The sequence below is a fragment of the Mustela lutreola genome, chromosome 16 (genome assembly GCF_030435805.1).
Source record: "Mustela lutreola isolate mMusLut2 chromosome 16, mMusLut2.pri, whole genome shotgun sequence".
In the NCBI taxonomy this organism is placed as follows: Eukaryota; Metazoa; Chordata; class Mammalia; order Carnivora; family Mustelidae; genus Mustela; species Mustela lutreola.
In genome coordinates, this window is record NC_081305.1 from 37,349,752 (window position 1) to 37,364,419 (window position 14,668).

Genomic DNA, 14,668 nt, shown 5'->3' on the forward strand with positions numbered 1-14,668 from the left:
GCCCTGACTTTGCAGTTTCTCTCCCTTCTAGCATCTTCCTGTCTACCAGTGCTCCCCTTCCCACCTCTGGGGACGTCAGCAGCCTAATTATTTAATGAGCCTCCAGAGGGAGCTGCCCGCAGAGAAATGGGAAAATCTCCCCCAGGCCTGAGCTGGAGATGGTTGTCACCCAAACTCAAGCAAAAGCTCCTATTTGGAAATGGATAAGGTGATTCACTGTGCCCAGGGAACCCTTGTTAATACTTGAGCCCCTTTCTCACAATGAGGACAGGAGGGAAAGGGAATAAGCAAAATGATGATAGTTAAAGAGTACAAAGTTTCAGTTCTGGAAGATAAGTAAGTGCTTATCTACACAGCACACGGCTATAGCTAATACTGTTGTATACTAAACGCATATTAAAGAGGGTAACTCTTATGTTAAGTGTGCACGCACACACACACACACAAGTGATAATGATAATAAAACACACACAAGTGATAATGATAATAAAGAGGGCAGAAGAAATTTCTGGAGTGATGGAGATGATTATAGTGTAGATTGTGTTGATGGTCTCACAGGTGTATACTTATCTCCAAACTCATCGATGTAGGACCCAGCTAAAAGGGTTGGAAGCTAATGGCCAAGAAAGAATTCTTGAGACATCTTTGGTGCAGGAAGGTGGTTTTATTAAAGCATGGGGACAGGACTTGAGAGCAGAAGGAGCTGCACTAAGGTGGTGAGAAGTGGCTCATTATATACTTTCAAGTTGGGAGGGAATTAGTGTAAGCCTCCCAAGTAATAAAGAAACAAGGTGTCCATGATCCTGAGGGGGCTAGCTATTGTGAGGAACTGTCATCTATTACAATTTAGTAAAAACTCTGTCATGAGTCCCTTCAGATGGGTATGGGGGGCCATATGCTTGGGGGATGATTAACAACATATATTTTGGGGGTTAGAGATAAAGAAAGTTTCCCAAGAAATTTTTGTATGTTAAAATAGACTTACAGGGTCCTGGGGTTGAGCTAAGAGTGCTTTTTGCCCTTAGCGAAGTGCTGACATTCCTTTTCTAGAGGAAAGTCACTCTGCCTGCCTGGGCTGTAGGTAGTAATGATATTTATTACTTTTTCTCCTGCCTTTTTTTCCCACATCATCGTCAAGTTGTATATATTAAATATGTACAGCTTTTTGTAAGTCAGCAAACATATCTTTTAAAAAAACCCTACTAGGGCATGTATATACTGTTGTATATATATATATATATATATATATATATATATATATATATGTACAAATATATGGTGTGTGTGTGTGTGTATATGTGTGTGTGTGTGTGTGTGGTGCATATATACTCTCAAAGTACTTTCCCTTCCAAAAAAGGAAAAGAAGAAAACAAAAAGAAGACTCTGGCAGTTGGAAGAGGCCCATCCTCTGGGTGCGCACAGCATCCAGGAAAGCCAGGACCAGTGAGGGTTACAGTGAGGGCTTTGAGCCAGCTGGACCTGGGTTAGAGCCTGGACCCTGACACTCCATGGAAAGCCCCCAGAGCCTTTTTCAGATCTGAGATGGTTCCAGGCCAGCCCCTGAGTGTTAGTGTGTGCGCGTGTGTGTCGGGGTGGGGTGGGAGTGCAGGGAATCTTCACACTCCCTCTAAAATATTCCCTGCCTCATCCCCACATCTGCCCCCTCCCAAGAGGTTCCCCAACCTCAGCTTTGTCCTGGAAGCTGGGCCTCCCCCTTTCCTTGGAACCCGAGGAGTAAAGCCAGCACACAGCCTTTCAAACCACTGACCCAGGGGCACCTGGTGCAGGCACCTTATGCCAGTTTATATGGGATTTGGCCCATACATTCAGGACACATTAAGTTTGCACCAGGGATTTCCCCAGTTTGCTGGGCTGCCTACCACGCCCACTGAGGGAAGGAGGAGCTTCCGCAGACGTAAGAGTCAGAGATCCTGAATCAAGGGGCAAAGAGAGAGAGAGGCCTCTCCGGGGAACTGAGGAAAGCTCAAGGGAAGGCCAGCTAAAAGAAGTGCGGGCTGCGGTAGAGGGCTGGCGGTGCACGTGCAGGAGCGCTGCCTGAGCGCCACGGGGACTTCTGTCCAGACTCCAGCGCCAGGCCTAGACTCCCGACGTCGAGCAGAAGCTCCGCGAGAGTCCTCGGCGTCAGACCCTGCCAAGGCGAGAGCGGGCCAGGCAGCGGAAGCCCGCGCAGCAGGACGTGGCAGCAGCGGCCCTGAGGGTGTCACCGCAGGGGGTGGCGGCGATGGCGGGGATACCGGCTGTGGCCGTGGGGGCCAAGTGGTGAGTGGCGACTTGAAGGCCTCCCGCGCGGGCGAAGCTGAAGGCAGCGGGGCAGAGCCTGCGCGCTGGGAGGCCCCGCGGAGAGGAGACCCGGGGCGGGGCGGGGTCCGGGGAAGAGCGGGCTCAGGTCTCTCTGGCGTCCGTCCGGGGCCGCATCCCAACAGGTGAAGGTCTCAGTGTCCCCGTGGCTCTGGTGAGGCGGGGCGCTGGGGCGCGGTGCCTGGGGGGTCTGCCGGCTGGGGAGCCGAGTCCACGTCGCTGAAGTATTCATTTGCCACGTAAAGACACCGAGGCATGGAGAGGCTGACCTCACGCCAGAAATAAGCTGAAGCAGCCCAGCTGGGGTTACAACCCAAGCAGCTGGTCTCAGGGACCTGGACTCCGGTACGTGTTTGAGCACCCCAGTTACCCGCCTCTCTCTGCCTTCCTCAGTAACCTGGGGTGCGCGTCACCCTCCTCTGCGTCCCAGGTGCGTGGGTGGGGCGGCAGGTGTTACAGATCTGGAACTGTCCTAGGATACCCCGTGAGGCAGCACCCCTGGCCTCACCCTGCGGGAAAAGTTCAGAGATGATCAGGAGTGGATGTCAGGGATCTCCGAGGGGAAAATTCCTACAGTGGGGACTGGTGGCTTCTTTAGCCTTTAAAAGAGGAAGCGGGGGACTTTGAGAGGTTGCAGATGACCTACTTATGGGTCCCTGGTCAGGTAAGGTCGCCCTGCCAGGGCCTATGGAAGACAGAAGGCAGGACCTCCTCTTTGGCTAAGGGAAGATGGTCCAGGGGACTTGCTCTTTTGATTTTTCGAGAGAAATCAGGAATCAGATGGATGTGAAATCTTATTTTTAAATACTGGCAACACTTCAGTCATTAAAAAGTCTGGGGGCTAATCGGACAGTGCTGGTAGGGTCCACATGCGACCTTTGCACAAGGCCTGCAGAGGTGGGGGACACAAGGCTTGCAAGAGTCAGGCCACACAGAGGAGTTTCATAAATTCCAAAAGAGAAGTAGAAAGTACTGAGGATGGCAGGTGAGCAAGATCACTCTGACTCCTTAAGAGGCTCTGCTTTTCCAATATATATATATATATATATATATATATATATATATATATATATTTTTTTTTTTTTTTTTTTTTTTTTAAACACAGTGCATGTGGGTCTCCGTTAGCTCTGAAGCCTTCCTCTCCCTGCTCTCTCACAATCTGGTCCATCTCAAAAAGCCAGGCTGCAGTCCCAGGGATGGGCTCATCTCCCTCTTCCCCAGAACCTTGCTGTCACCAGCAGACCAGCCTGGTACTTGCAAGAAACCAGGGGTTCAAGTTGACATTTGCCTTCCCTGTGGCTGGCAGATGGGCTTTCTGTGACCAGAGCCCGTGTTTTGGACAAATCTGATTCTGAAATAGATGTGATATGGGGAGGGGAGACCCCATTCCCACCCTCTGAGGTCTGTCCCCATCAGAGTACTCTTCCTCCCTCCTCCCTCCTTACTGGCTTCCTTGCTGCTCACGGACAAAGGCAAGCTTGGAGTGGGAGGGGAAGCAGAACTGGCTTTCTTCCTCAATCTGGCAGTCCCCGAGAAGTCAGGAGGCTGGGCTTTCCAGCAAGGACTCAGGAGATGGGGTGACAAATCTTTCTTCCACAACAGTCTATTGATGCTCTAAAGTCTAAAATGATTCTCACACAGAAATTAAACCAGCTCTGTCTTGCATTGAGGCAGCCACAGTGCCACGTCTTGCTGTGGTGTGAAGCTGTTGAACTCAGCCAGAGGTGAGCCACATCCTCTTGTGCCTTTCCACACGCCAGGACACCTGCTGGCCCTCCAGGTCTGCAGAGCCCTGGGCTCTTGCCTTGGGCTGGTGGAGGTTGGGAGTAAGTAGTCTTTGCATGATGAAGCCTTATTAGGCCCTGTGCGTTTGTATGAAGACATTCAGAGCAAGTGGGAATCTAGGTTTTTAGATGGACTACAGAATACGAAGTGGCTGTTTCCTGCCTCCTATCCACTCATTTTCTTGCTGTGCAGAAAGTGTTTCTGGAGTGCAGGTCCATTAATGTGCAGAAACCCTGTTTTAGGAGTGGTGTTTGGACAGAGTGCCCTGGCCAGGAAGCCAACCTTGCAAACCATTCCTGGGGTCTTCGCCCACCTGGAAACGGGAAGCTCACTGCCTTCCCCCAGAGGGGCCTTCCCAAGTCCGAACTCCATCTCCCCTTTTTCAGCATAATGACAAATAGAAAGCTGGATATAACCTGGATATAAACTATATGATGATTAGCTGTTTTACAGGAGGATGGTCAGCTTTTAAAAGGTTTTACCATGATAATCATTCCCTTGGTTATCAATATTTGAAATAAAACTCATTTGCATAGCTTTACAGCACCATGGCTATTGGGTAAGTCAAGTCACAGCTTCCATCCCCTCATTTCTCAGTGACTTCTGCCATGGGCAGTCCCTTTGCTGTTATAATGCTATTTTATTATTGTGACCTTCGTGTGTGGACAAGTCATGACCCTCACGTGGGCTGTCTTCCAGGGTGGAGGAGGCGGCATGGACTCTGTCTACAAGGGGTTGCAGTAGTGAGCAAAGGTGCAGGAAGCTCGGAGGTGTGCTGGCAGGTCCAGGGCACATGGTGCCAGAGTGGGGACAGGCACTCCTGACTTCTTCTTCAGTCCCTTGAGCACCCCTGCAGGGCCGGCCCCTCCATTGCTTCTATACCCCACTTGGTCAAAAAGACACTTTGAGAGGTGCTTGTTTGCACTTTCTGAACTCGAGGACTAAGTAGCTGATGTCAGATGTCAGGGTCATGGTCTCTTACAGTCTTGCTGTCCAAAGTGGGGTGCGCTTGTGGAGAATCACTGACTCAGAACATGACAGGGGCCAGAGCCCAGGACATTAACTGTCTCTTCTGGAATGGCAGAGAGGTTCTGAACCCTGACTGTAGTGATCCAGCAGACCCAGAAAGTTGTTCTTGGGACTCAAAATTCTCTCCCAGGATTGAGAGGATGATTCTACATGAGTGTCTGGTTCTGGATTTTCCTTGTGTTAAAAGGAGATGTAACCAAGAGTTCTTGAGCAACAGAGTCTGCCCCAAACTGTGTCAAGTTCCTATAGGCACTGCTTGCATGAAAAGGGGAGTGAAGGAAAGGAAGTGCCCTTCTAGCCTTGGGTCCAGCTGAAGCCAAAAGGAGAAGCACCAGCTCATGGCCACTTTGATTTTACTTCTGGGTCCTGTCAGGTGGCCCGTCAGTGTTGTGGCTCTCTATGCTCACTGACGCTGAGGCAGAGCCTACCCTGCCCTTGACCTGTGTGCCTACCAGTTTCCCATCATTGTGGCCAACAGTTTACTGACCGCAAGAATTGTTCTAAGGTCATTGTTCCAAAGGTCTGTCTGTCTATCCAAAGACATGCAAATCCCTCAACTACTTTGGTTTATTTTATTCTCTGGTTGTCTCACTTTACTGGTCATCCTTAGTGCCGTCCTGTCCCTGCCTTTACTATCCCCCGTGTAGAACTGGAAGGGCATTAGGAGCATTTGCTTACAGAAAAGCCAGTGGATGGGGGTGCCTGGGTGGCTCAATCGGTTAAATCCTCTGCCTTCCACTCGGGTCATGATCTCAGGGTCCTGGGATGGAGTCCCGTATCAGGCTCTCTGCTCAGCAGGGAGCCTGCTCCCACCCCCACTGCCTGCCTCTCTGCCTACTTATGATCTCTGCCTGTCAAATAAATAAGTAAATAAATCTTAGAAAGAACGAAAAAGAAAGAAAGGAAGAAAGGAAGGAAAAAAGGAAGGAAGAAGGAAGGAAGGAAGGTAGGAGGAAAGAAAGAAAGAAAGAAAGAAAGAAAGAAAGAAAAGCCAGTGGTATCAGTAACAGAACATTTATTTAGAGCCATCAAGTCTCAGGGCTGCGTGTTCCAGACTCATACCAGGAACTTTGCATCCATTCCCCTCAGACCTTTCCAGAATCCAGCTTGTAGGCGGTTTAGCTCCCTTTACAGGTGAGGAGTCTGTTCAGGGTCATGGGGCAGACAGGTGTGGGCACAGGCCAGTGTTCTCATGGAGCCCAGTACTTTCCCCTTCTCAGGCTTGGCATGAGCTCCATTGCCCTGTCACACGACAGAAGACTCGAGGCTGGGACATTCTGCCCTCTGCCAGGCTCTGTGCACTGGGGCTGCCTGAGCCAGCAGAAAGGCTGCAGAAAAGAGAGAGGACACGCTTGCCTCACTTGTGATGAACAGATGCAGCTTGTGGCTGGGCCTGTTCCGTAATCTGTCATGAATGAGAAGTTATGCAAGGAAGACCTCTCATGCATTCTGCGGGTTCTGTGTGCTTATTAACTAGCAGCTCCCCGACTTCCTCTGTGACAAGGAACCCATCACGTTGCTGGGTGCTGTCAGTTCCGCATACAGCAGAGCTCCTGTTCTTTGCGTGAGGCTGTCCTCCAAACTTTAGCAAGAGTGACATTTGGGTGCACATACTCTGATACTCATTAAGAGTTTCCCTTTGAAATGCTTCCTTCGAGGCTCGCCAAGAAACCCTACTTGATGAAAGACATCATGAAGCTGCTGTGCTCCATCTCTGAGAATCAGAAGATGAAGGTGGCTGTCAGGTACTCTATGGAAAGCGCCCTGATCACAGGAGGTGTGGTCTTCATCAGTGGTCTGCTCGGGGGTCCGCTCGGACTAGCTGTTGGTACGTGTAATCTTCCTGAAGGGGCAGCCAGCCGAGGGGGTGTTGTGAAAAAGTCCTTGAAACCACAAAGATGGGGCACCTGGGTGGCTCAGTTGTTAAGCATCTGCCTTCGGCTCAGGTCATGATCCTAATGTCCTGGGATCCAGCCGCACCTCAGGCTCTCTGCTCAGCGGGAAGCCTGCTTATCCCTGTCCCTCTGCCCCTGCTTGTGTTCCTTTTCTCCCTGTGTTTCCCTCTGTCAAATAATAAATAAAGAGAGAGAGAAAGAAAGAAACCACAGAGACCACATAGAAATCCCTGTCCTGTGAAAGATGTTTGTCGAGTTGAGGTGGCTTCTGTGACATGGTCTTTGTGGCCCGAATTCATCCCATTGAAAACACAGGCTTCTGAGTGTGATGGTCTCAGACACGCAGGGCATTCTTGCAAATGACATATGACTCATGCAGACCTGGAGGGCACCTCTCCCCTCAGGGATGTGTCTGGACCTCTGACGATATAAGGGTGTCCTGGGTCCCTTGGATGCTCTCCTTCCCCTGTCACCATTACATGTCACTGCAGAAGGGAAGCAGGGAGGAAGCTGGAATTTACTGAGCACCTCCTAGGAGCAGATGCTGTCTGGTCATGTTACATGAGCTCGTTCAGGGAGACCACCCCATTCTGAAACCAACAGTCTAATGCAGCAAAAGCAACAAACTATCCTGTCCCCCGCTTTTGCCACCTGCTTCAACTTGAGAGACAGTTTTTGGCTATGAATGAGGGTTTGGCTAATTTTCACATCATTTCTTGGAGCTGGGATGGGGTTGCTTCCTACATCTTAGGAGTAGGGAGGATTCTGGTGTGGTCTCCCCCTTGGGCCAGGTGGCACCAGAGAGCAGGCTGCTGTGCGGGTCTGATGTGAGGAGGGGCGGGATTACACCTCCTGGGAATTCCCTCAGATGGACCCTGCAGCATAGGGGTTGACAAATGCATGGTCTACTGCACTGGGCTTAGCAGATACCTCACTGAATGCCTGCTCTGTGCTGGGCAGCCTGTGCTGGGGACGTGGGAGAGCTCACAGCACTGCCGCAGTCCTCCCATGAGCACAGGCTGGAGAGGTGACTGCCTGTCTGCTTCTGTTTCCAGCTCCCGGCATGACTTCCTGCCCTGTTCTGCCTTTCTGTGGCAGGACTGGCGTTCAAGGACGTTTCATGATGCAGAGCTCACACTGGGGAGTAAATCAGTGTGTGGGCGGCCCCAGACCTTCCACCTGTACATGTCCCTTTCCCACCTGTGAATTAGGGAGTCCTGACTTCAGCCTCTCACCATCCAAGGAGCATCCAGTGAGGGAGGAGAAGTGGCCATGGCCTCCTTCCTCAGTGACATTCTACATCTTTGTCCCCCAGCCCCACCTAATGTGTTCAGGGGAGGGCTTGATGGGCTCATTTATCCTAGAGCTGTTCCCAGATGCCATAGTGGGAGCACATATCTTATTCAGATTCTGTCAGAGCTGGTAGAGAACAGGACGTCTGCCAGGGGAACCCGGGGATTTGCTCCTTGAAGCCACTAGTCGTGGGCGGAGCATCATTTTACCCAGAAAACCAAGGAATTTTCTCTTGTCCAAAGAGTTAGTAATTTGCTGGTCGATATTCCTGGTGATTGTTTGCATGAAGTGCTGCTTTAAATCAAATATTGACATTCTCATAAAGGTTTAGTGCAGTTGATTGAAATGTTTGTCAGCTCTGAGCTCTTCATGGGTGTCGTGGGCTAAAATTCAGTAAAACCTGTAAATGACGGGTTTCCCTTCCCCAAATCCTCCCTTCTTTTGGAGCAGAAGGGGAAGGCTGACTAGGGGCAGTGCTCATTCTCTTGGGCCTGATGCTGGCCTGGGCTCAGCCCCAGGGGAACTGTGTGCCTCCAGATGCCTCCACACTTGGCTTCCTGAGAGGGTGCAGCTTTTACTGCCTGCTGGCGGGGTCCAGCCCACAACTGGGTTCTCTCCAGCCTGGGCTATATTCTCTCAGATAAACCTCTAATTCTGCAGCAGTAGTAGAATTACAGACACGTTGGTGAGATTGTGCAGAGAACGCCCACATATCCCTCACCCAGTTCCTGTAACATTACCACCACGGTGCATTTGTGAAAAATAAGAAACCAACACTGACGTGTCCGTACTAACTGGTCTCCAGACTTTCTTTGTACTTTGCCCGTTTTTGCATTACAATCTTTTCCTGTCCCAGAATCCATCTCAAGGGATCACAGAGCATTTAATCCTCATGTCTCCTTACTCCGTCTCCCCAGCTCTGTGACAGTTGCTCGGACTTTGCTGCTTTCATGGCCTGGGTACTGGTGAGGAGTCCTGGGCAGTTATTTGTATAATGCCTCCCCGTTTGGGTCGGCCTGATGGTTGCTCATGGTTAGCCCAGGGGTGTGGACCTTGGGAAAGCATACGGCAGACAGCAGCGGAATGCCTGTTTCATTTCAGGGACATGTGACACCGACAGCCTCCCGGACTGTGTCCACCTTGATCGACTGGTTAAGGTTGTGTTTGCTTGTTTGTCCACTGTGGATTCAGTGTCTCCCCTTTCCATGCTCTGCTCTTTCAGAGTGAGTCGCTAAGTACAGCTGGGCTGTATCTATTAATATCTGATGACTGCTATTTAATAATCATGGAACTTTTTCCAGGATACACATGTGGGATTCTGTGTGGTAGCAGTGGGCTGGCGAGGGGTAGCCCCCACCCCTTAGACACGATCCTGTTCTTCATCACCCACAGGCTCACTCAGTCCTCTTCACTCCTCTCAGCTACCTGCCTGTCCCTGGAGGGCACCTGAGTTGGGGACCCGTGCCCCAGGGCGCCTTCCTTAGCAGACCTGCCCCCACCTGATCAGATAGAACTTTCCCTTGACATGAGGGCTTCAAGTCCCAACATTGTGCATCTGAAATTTGATCATAAATTTACCTTTAAAAATAATGGCTATGCCTTTTCGGGGTCACAGGAAGAGAAATAATTGAATGAGTTATATTCGATAGTTATCATCATATAACTCTTGAGGGCTGGCATGAAAAACAGGTGCTTTCTGAGGAAAGGTCTCCTTCTGTGTCCCCAGGATCCTTTAGTCCCAGGATTTCACTGGAAATTTCCAAAGTTCAGGGGCAAAGAGCATATTATGGGGAAAACTCAACCTCACCACTGAGATGATTCTCCTTGAAAATGCACTGGCTTCTCAGCTCTGTCCTTTAAGATGAGAGAGTTTCGTGGGAAGCAGGAAACCTGCAGACCCTGGAGATTTCAGTTCTCAGAGCTGTGAGGTGGGAGATGCTTTGTGCTGCATCTGTGAGTCTAGAGCTTAGGGAAGGGCAAGTCTGGATGTCAGTTATCTGAGCCAAATGGACTGATGACCCCAGAAACCTTTGTCCCCCACACTGTGGGGTGGAGCGGACGCGAAGCCAAGCCTGTTCCCACCCATGTGTGAATGTGCTCACTCGTCACGGCGGTGGACATGCTCCCAGCAAGAGCCTGAGGCCACCATTTATGAATAAGGACCAACTAACTGAACCTTCCTTGTTTTTTTTAGGGGGGGCTGTCGGGGGCCTCTACAGTGCATGGATGACAAGCGGACGGTTTGAGCCAATTCCTCAGATCATAAAGGAGCTGCCGCCCGCTGAGCAGCAAAAGCTCTTTAATGAAGCCATGGCCATCCTCGGGCACCTGGACTGGACGGACGCTGTGCAGCTGACCACACTGGTCATGGGCAGCGAGGCCCTGAAGCAGCAGCTGCTGGCCATGGTGAAAGAGTTCCTCAAAGGCCTGTACATTGACTACAGACCTCCTCCTGGGATGAGGAGGCCACTTAGATGATTCTTTGACCCACAGGACGGTGGGCCACTTAGACAGTTCTCCTTGGGGGCGCCTGGGTGGCTCCGTGGATTAAGCTTCTGCCTTCGGCTCAGGTCATGATCTTAGGGTCCTGGAATTGAGCCCCACATCGGGCTCTCTGCCTGGCAGGGAGCCTGCTTCCTCCTCTCTCTCTCTGCCTGCCTCTCTGCCTACTTGTGATCTCTGTCTGTCAAATAAATAAATAAAAGCTTAAAAACAAACAAACAAACAAAATGAAACAAAACAGAACAAAAAAAACCCCATGGTAGATGGTTCTCCTAACTCATAGAGGTGAATGTGGAGTTGGGGAAAGTCTCTCCCATTCATTGCTCCTGTATTGGGCCCTACTGTCCCAGACCCAGGGGACACAGGGTCCTACCCAGAGTTCTAGCCCCTATGTCTGCTGAAGCCCCTCCCTTGGCCACACTGCCTTCATTTCTGGGAAAAATCCTGACCCAACTTCTGGGTAGTTTTGGGTCAGATGGAGCAGATCTTGCTGAGCGAAGTCAGTGTGGACTAGCTGAGTCCTGGGGTGACTGTGATGGGCGCTGGCCCTGAGAGGACAGGCCAGACCTCAAGTCTTATCTCCCCTAGGAGGTAAGAGCACTTTCTGGGCTTTCCCCTCGGGCTTGCCTCTTGGCTTCTCTGATTTTAGTATTCTTACTTCTGTTTTCTTGGCAAAAATCTTCATTTTTAAAAAATTTTGAATAGGTGATACCAGCCTGGTACTTTGAAGACTCCAGATGGTGCAAAAGGAAATCAAGACTTCCTCTGGCATGAACTCTGCCCCAGGCCCTCCCCAGAGGCAGCCCCTGTACCGATTTCTTGGGCATTTCTTAACTCAGTTTTTACATAGTCCTTGAAAACCATTCATTTCCTTTTATTTGTCAATAATGTTTATTGGTGAAAGTTTAGAACAATCTATCCAGAAAAGGATAGTAACAACATGACAAATTTGACCACCCAGAAAATCACCCTTAACACATTTGGTATGTTTCATACAAACATTTTAATGCTGTGTATGCGTCTTTCCAGCATATATACATTCTCCCTGCTTAGACCTGTTTGAATGCTTTTACCAATTAACATTTAATAACATTTGTGATGAAGTTTAAATTCCTTGAAACTGTGTTTCCTGGGTGTATAATATTCTGTCGTATTTAGCCCTATCCCTGGTGTGGTTTTCATTGCTACGATGAACAGTGTTGTATTAACATTCTGCTTGTGCTGTAGTCTGTAATAGTCTTTGGGATAGATGCTTCAAGGTGAAATTGCTGGATTAAAAAGTATGTAATATTTTTTAAGCTTGTTAAATTCTGTCAAAATTCATTCAAAGTTGCCACTATTGACAACTTGCTCTCCTTGCCACAGAGTCTGGGGGTACACATCTCACCAAGAAATGGGATGATAGTGTCTTTTATGTTTTTGTAATAGATTTTATTTATTTCTGCAAGAGAGAGAGCAAGAGAGAGTGAGCATGAGCTGGCGGGAGGGGCAGGGGGAGAAGAAGACTCCCTGCTGAGCAGTGAGCCTGATGTGGGACTCCATCCAAAGACCTGAGATCATGAACTAAGCTGAAGGCAAACAGTTAACCAACTGAGCCACCCAGTCACCCCAGGATGATAATGTCTTGAACATTATTGATTTGATGGGTGATTACAGACAACTTGGTTTGATTAGTTTTTCTTTGCTAGTGGGTGCGATAAGGCCGGGTTCATCTGCCTCTGGCCATTATCCCAGGTGGGGTTGAAAGCCCCCAGACCCCCATTGCTGGTTCCCAGCAGAGGGTGAGGTGGCCCCGGCTTGAGCAGAGGGCTGGCTGTGGGCTGGCCCCCTGTGGTTGGCCTAGCCATGGCAGCAAGATAAGCAGGAAACAGCAGGGGGCTGCCAGCAGGACAAGGAGGCAGCTGAGGAGGAAGCCTTGGTGAGGGGACCCAGTAATGATAAAAAGAAACCATTGTTATTCCCAAGTTTTCATGTTCAGGAGGCCACCAAGGAGACAACACCAATGTAATCACACGAGGGTTTATTTGACAAGCTTAAGCTTGGGCCCAAGTATACCCGACAAAGCGGAGTAGGGACTTGGACCCTGAACCAGATTACAGTCAGAGTTTTTAAAGGCAGAGTAGGGGTGGACTCGGCGGTGGGTGAGGACAAAGGGGATATTCAGAAGGGCTATCAGGGTAAAGAAGACTGTCAGGATATTGGAGGGCTGGTTATTGTCAAGCCAAGGCCGTTTTCCTCTCTAATGAGGAACTAAAATGAAGACAGTTGGGAGTTTCCTGGTGGAATGTCATATTCCTCCTATCAAGTGTCCTTGTTAGTGAGATTTAGCACTGGGACATTTGTAAACCAAGGGGGACTCCTGTCTTGCAGGATTGTGATTTCTACAAGTTAACTACTTGCTCACATATATTAACGAGGGGAGGGGAGCGGGTCGAGAGTGGGTGCAAAGTGCCAGCTTTTGCTTTGTCAAGATGGCTGTACTTATGTCAGGGCTAGACTCGAGGTGGGTACAGCCTTGTTTTTCTTGGCCTCCACATTTCCCCCTCTCAGAGGAACCTAGAGAAGGACCCAATGATGGGTCCAGGCGGGTCTCAGTAACAAAGTCCAGTGATTGGTATTGCTGTCTGAGTACCATGAGCCGAACTATACTGACAACAGTACAGTCTCTGACAACAGACACTAATCTATTGATAACCAACATTAGGGGGGTAAGTGGGAACGGCACAGTCTTAGCTTTAGGGGATTGTCCTTGTCTGGTTGGCCTTTCCATTCTGGAACAAAGTCCTTGAGAATGGCATGTGAGTCAGCTGGTCGGACATAGGTGTAGTGGACTCAGGGAGTAATCCCGTCGACCTTGAGAGCAGGGGGAGTGGTCAGGATCACGATGTAGGGTCTCTTCCAGCATGGTTGAAGTGTCTGGTGTTGGTATCTCTGGATGTATACCCAGGTACCTGGCCGATATTGGGGGGGGGGGGTGCAGTCTCGTAGAGGGCTCTCAGCTTAGGTCATACCTCGGTAAGATGTCTGTAAGAGAGCTCTTGACCCACAAGCATGACTCAGTCCTCCACAGCTATTTTCACTATTCCCATTAACCTAATCAGATTCTTCCCTTTAAATCCTTCAATTTTCTTAAGTTTCCTCTTTATATCTGGGGTTGACTGACTGGCAAATGCAAGATCATCTAAACAAGTTAAACTTCTCTGAAGTTTACCTCAAATTGTCTAGCTTAGGTAAACAAACATTTAAAGACAATCAAATCTAGAATTTAACATCCATAAAGGTGTATTATTAAAACATAATTTTTCTCTCTAAAATAACCCTCATTTCCAGAGATAGCCAAATCAGGACTAATTCATTTGAAAAACAAGTCCAGTTTTAACAAACTTGGCCTAATTATTTACATAAGCTCAGCAAGAACAGTGAGTGTGATCATATAGATCTTTTAGAATCTGCTTTGCTGGAACTTTTTATAAGGAATCTCTAGGTTGAACTTTTAATAGCCTCTCCGGGCCAGAACCCAAGCCACATAGTTGTCATCAGACATGCCTGCAGTACCTGTTGGACTTGGGCGAATTTCTCTTCCTGAGGTTCCGAAAGTATCCTGCCAGGAAGTGACATTCTTTACTCACCTGGGGAGGCTGCTGGGAACTCTGTAAGCAAGGTATCAGGCCAACAGTTCCAAAGGGCTTTCAGCTCCATGTTTTATAAGGTCAACCTTAGTTCCTTTAAGCTGTCTGGTCATATCTGAGTCTTTCCAAATATGACATTCCAGTCAAAGCCATGGTAAAATAACCAGTGTTTGCAATGGTGTCCTGTCACAAGGAGAACAGATTCTTATTGAACTT

General features: G+C 49.3%; 1 protein-coding gene across 2 annotated transcripts; it reads left to right on the forward strand.

Annotated features, from left to right (window-relative positions):
* The first annotated feature begins 1,907 nt into the window (after positions 1-1,907).
* On the forward strand, positions 1,908-12,121 carry LOC131818782 (protein C19orf12 homolog). Of its 2 annotated transcripts, none has more exons than XM_059153439.1 (3): positions 1,908-2,280; positions 6,792-6,961; positions 10,516-12,121. In XM_059153439.1, exons 1-3 carry the CDS (start codon positions 2,243-2,245, stop codon positions 10,797-10,799), a joined length of 492 nt encoding a protein of 163 aa, XP_059009422.1. In that variant the 5' UTR covers positions 1,908-2,242; the 3' UTR covers positions 10,800-12,121. The 2 variants fall into 2 exon arrangements, with proteins under 2 accessions (XP_059009422.1, XP_059009423.1); XM_059153440.1 differs by lacking the exon at positions 1,908-2,280 and adding an exon at positions 2,379-2,664.
* Positions 12,122-14,668: the final 2,547 nt, after the last annotated feature.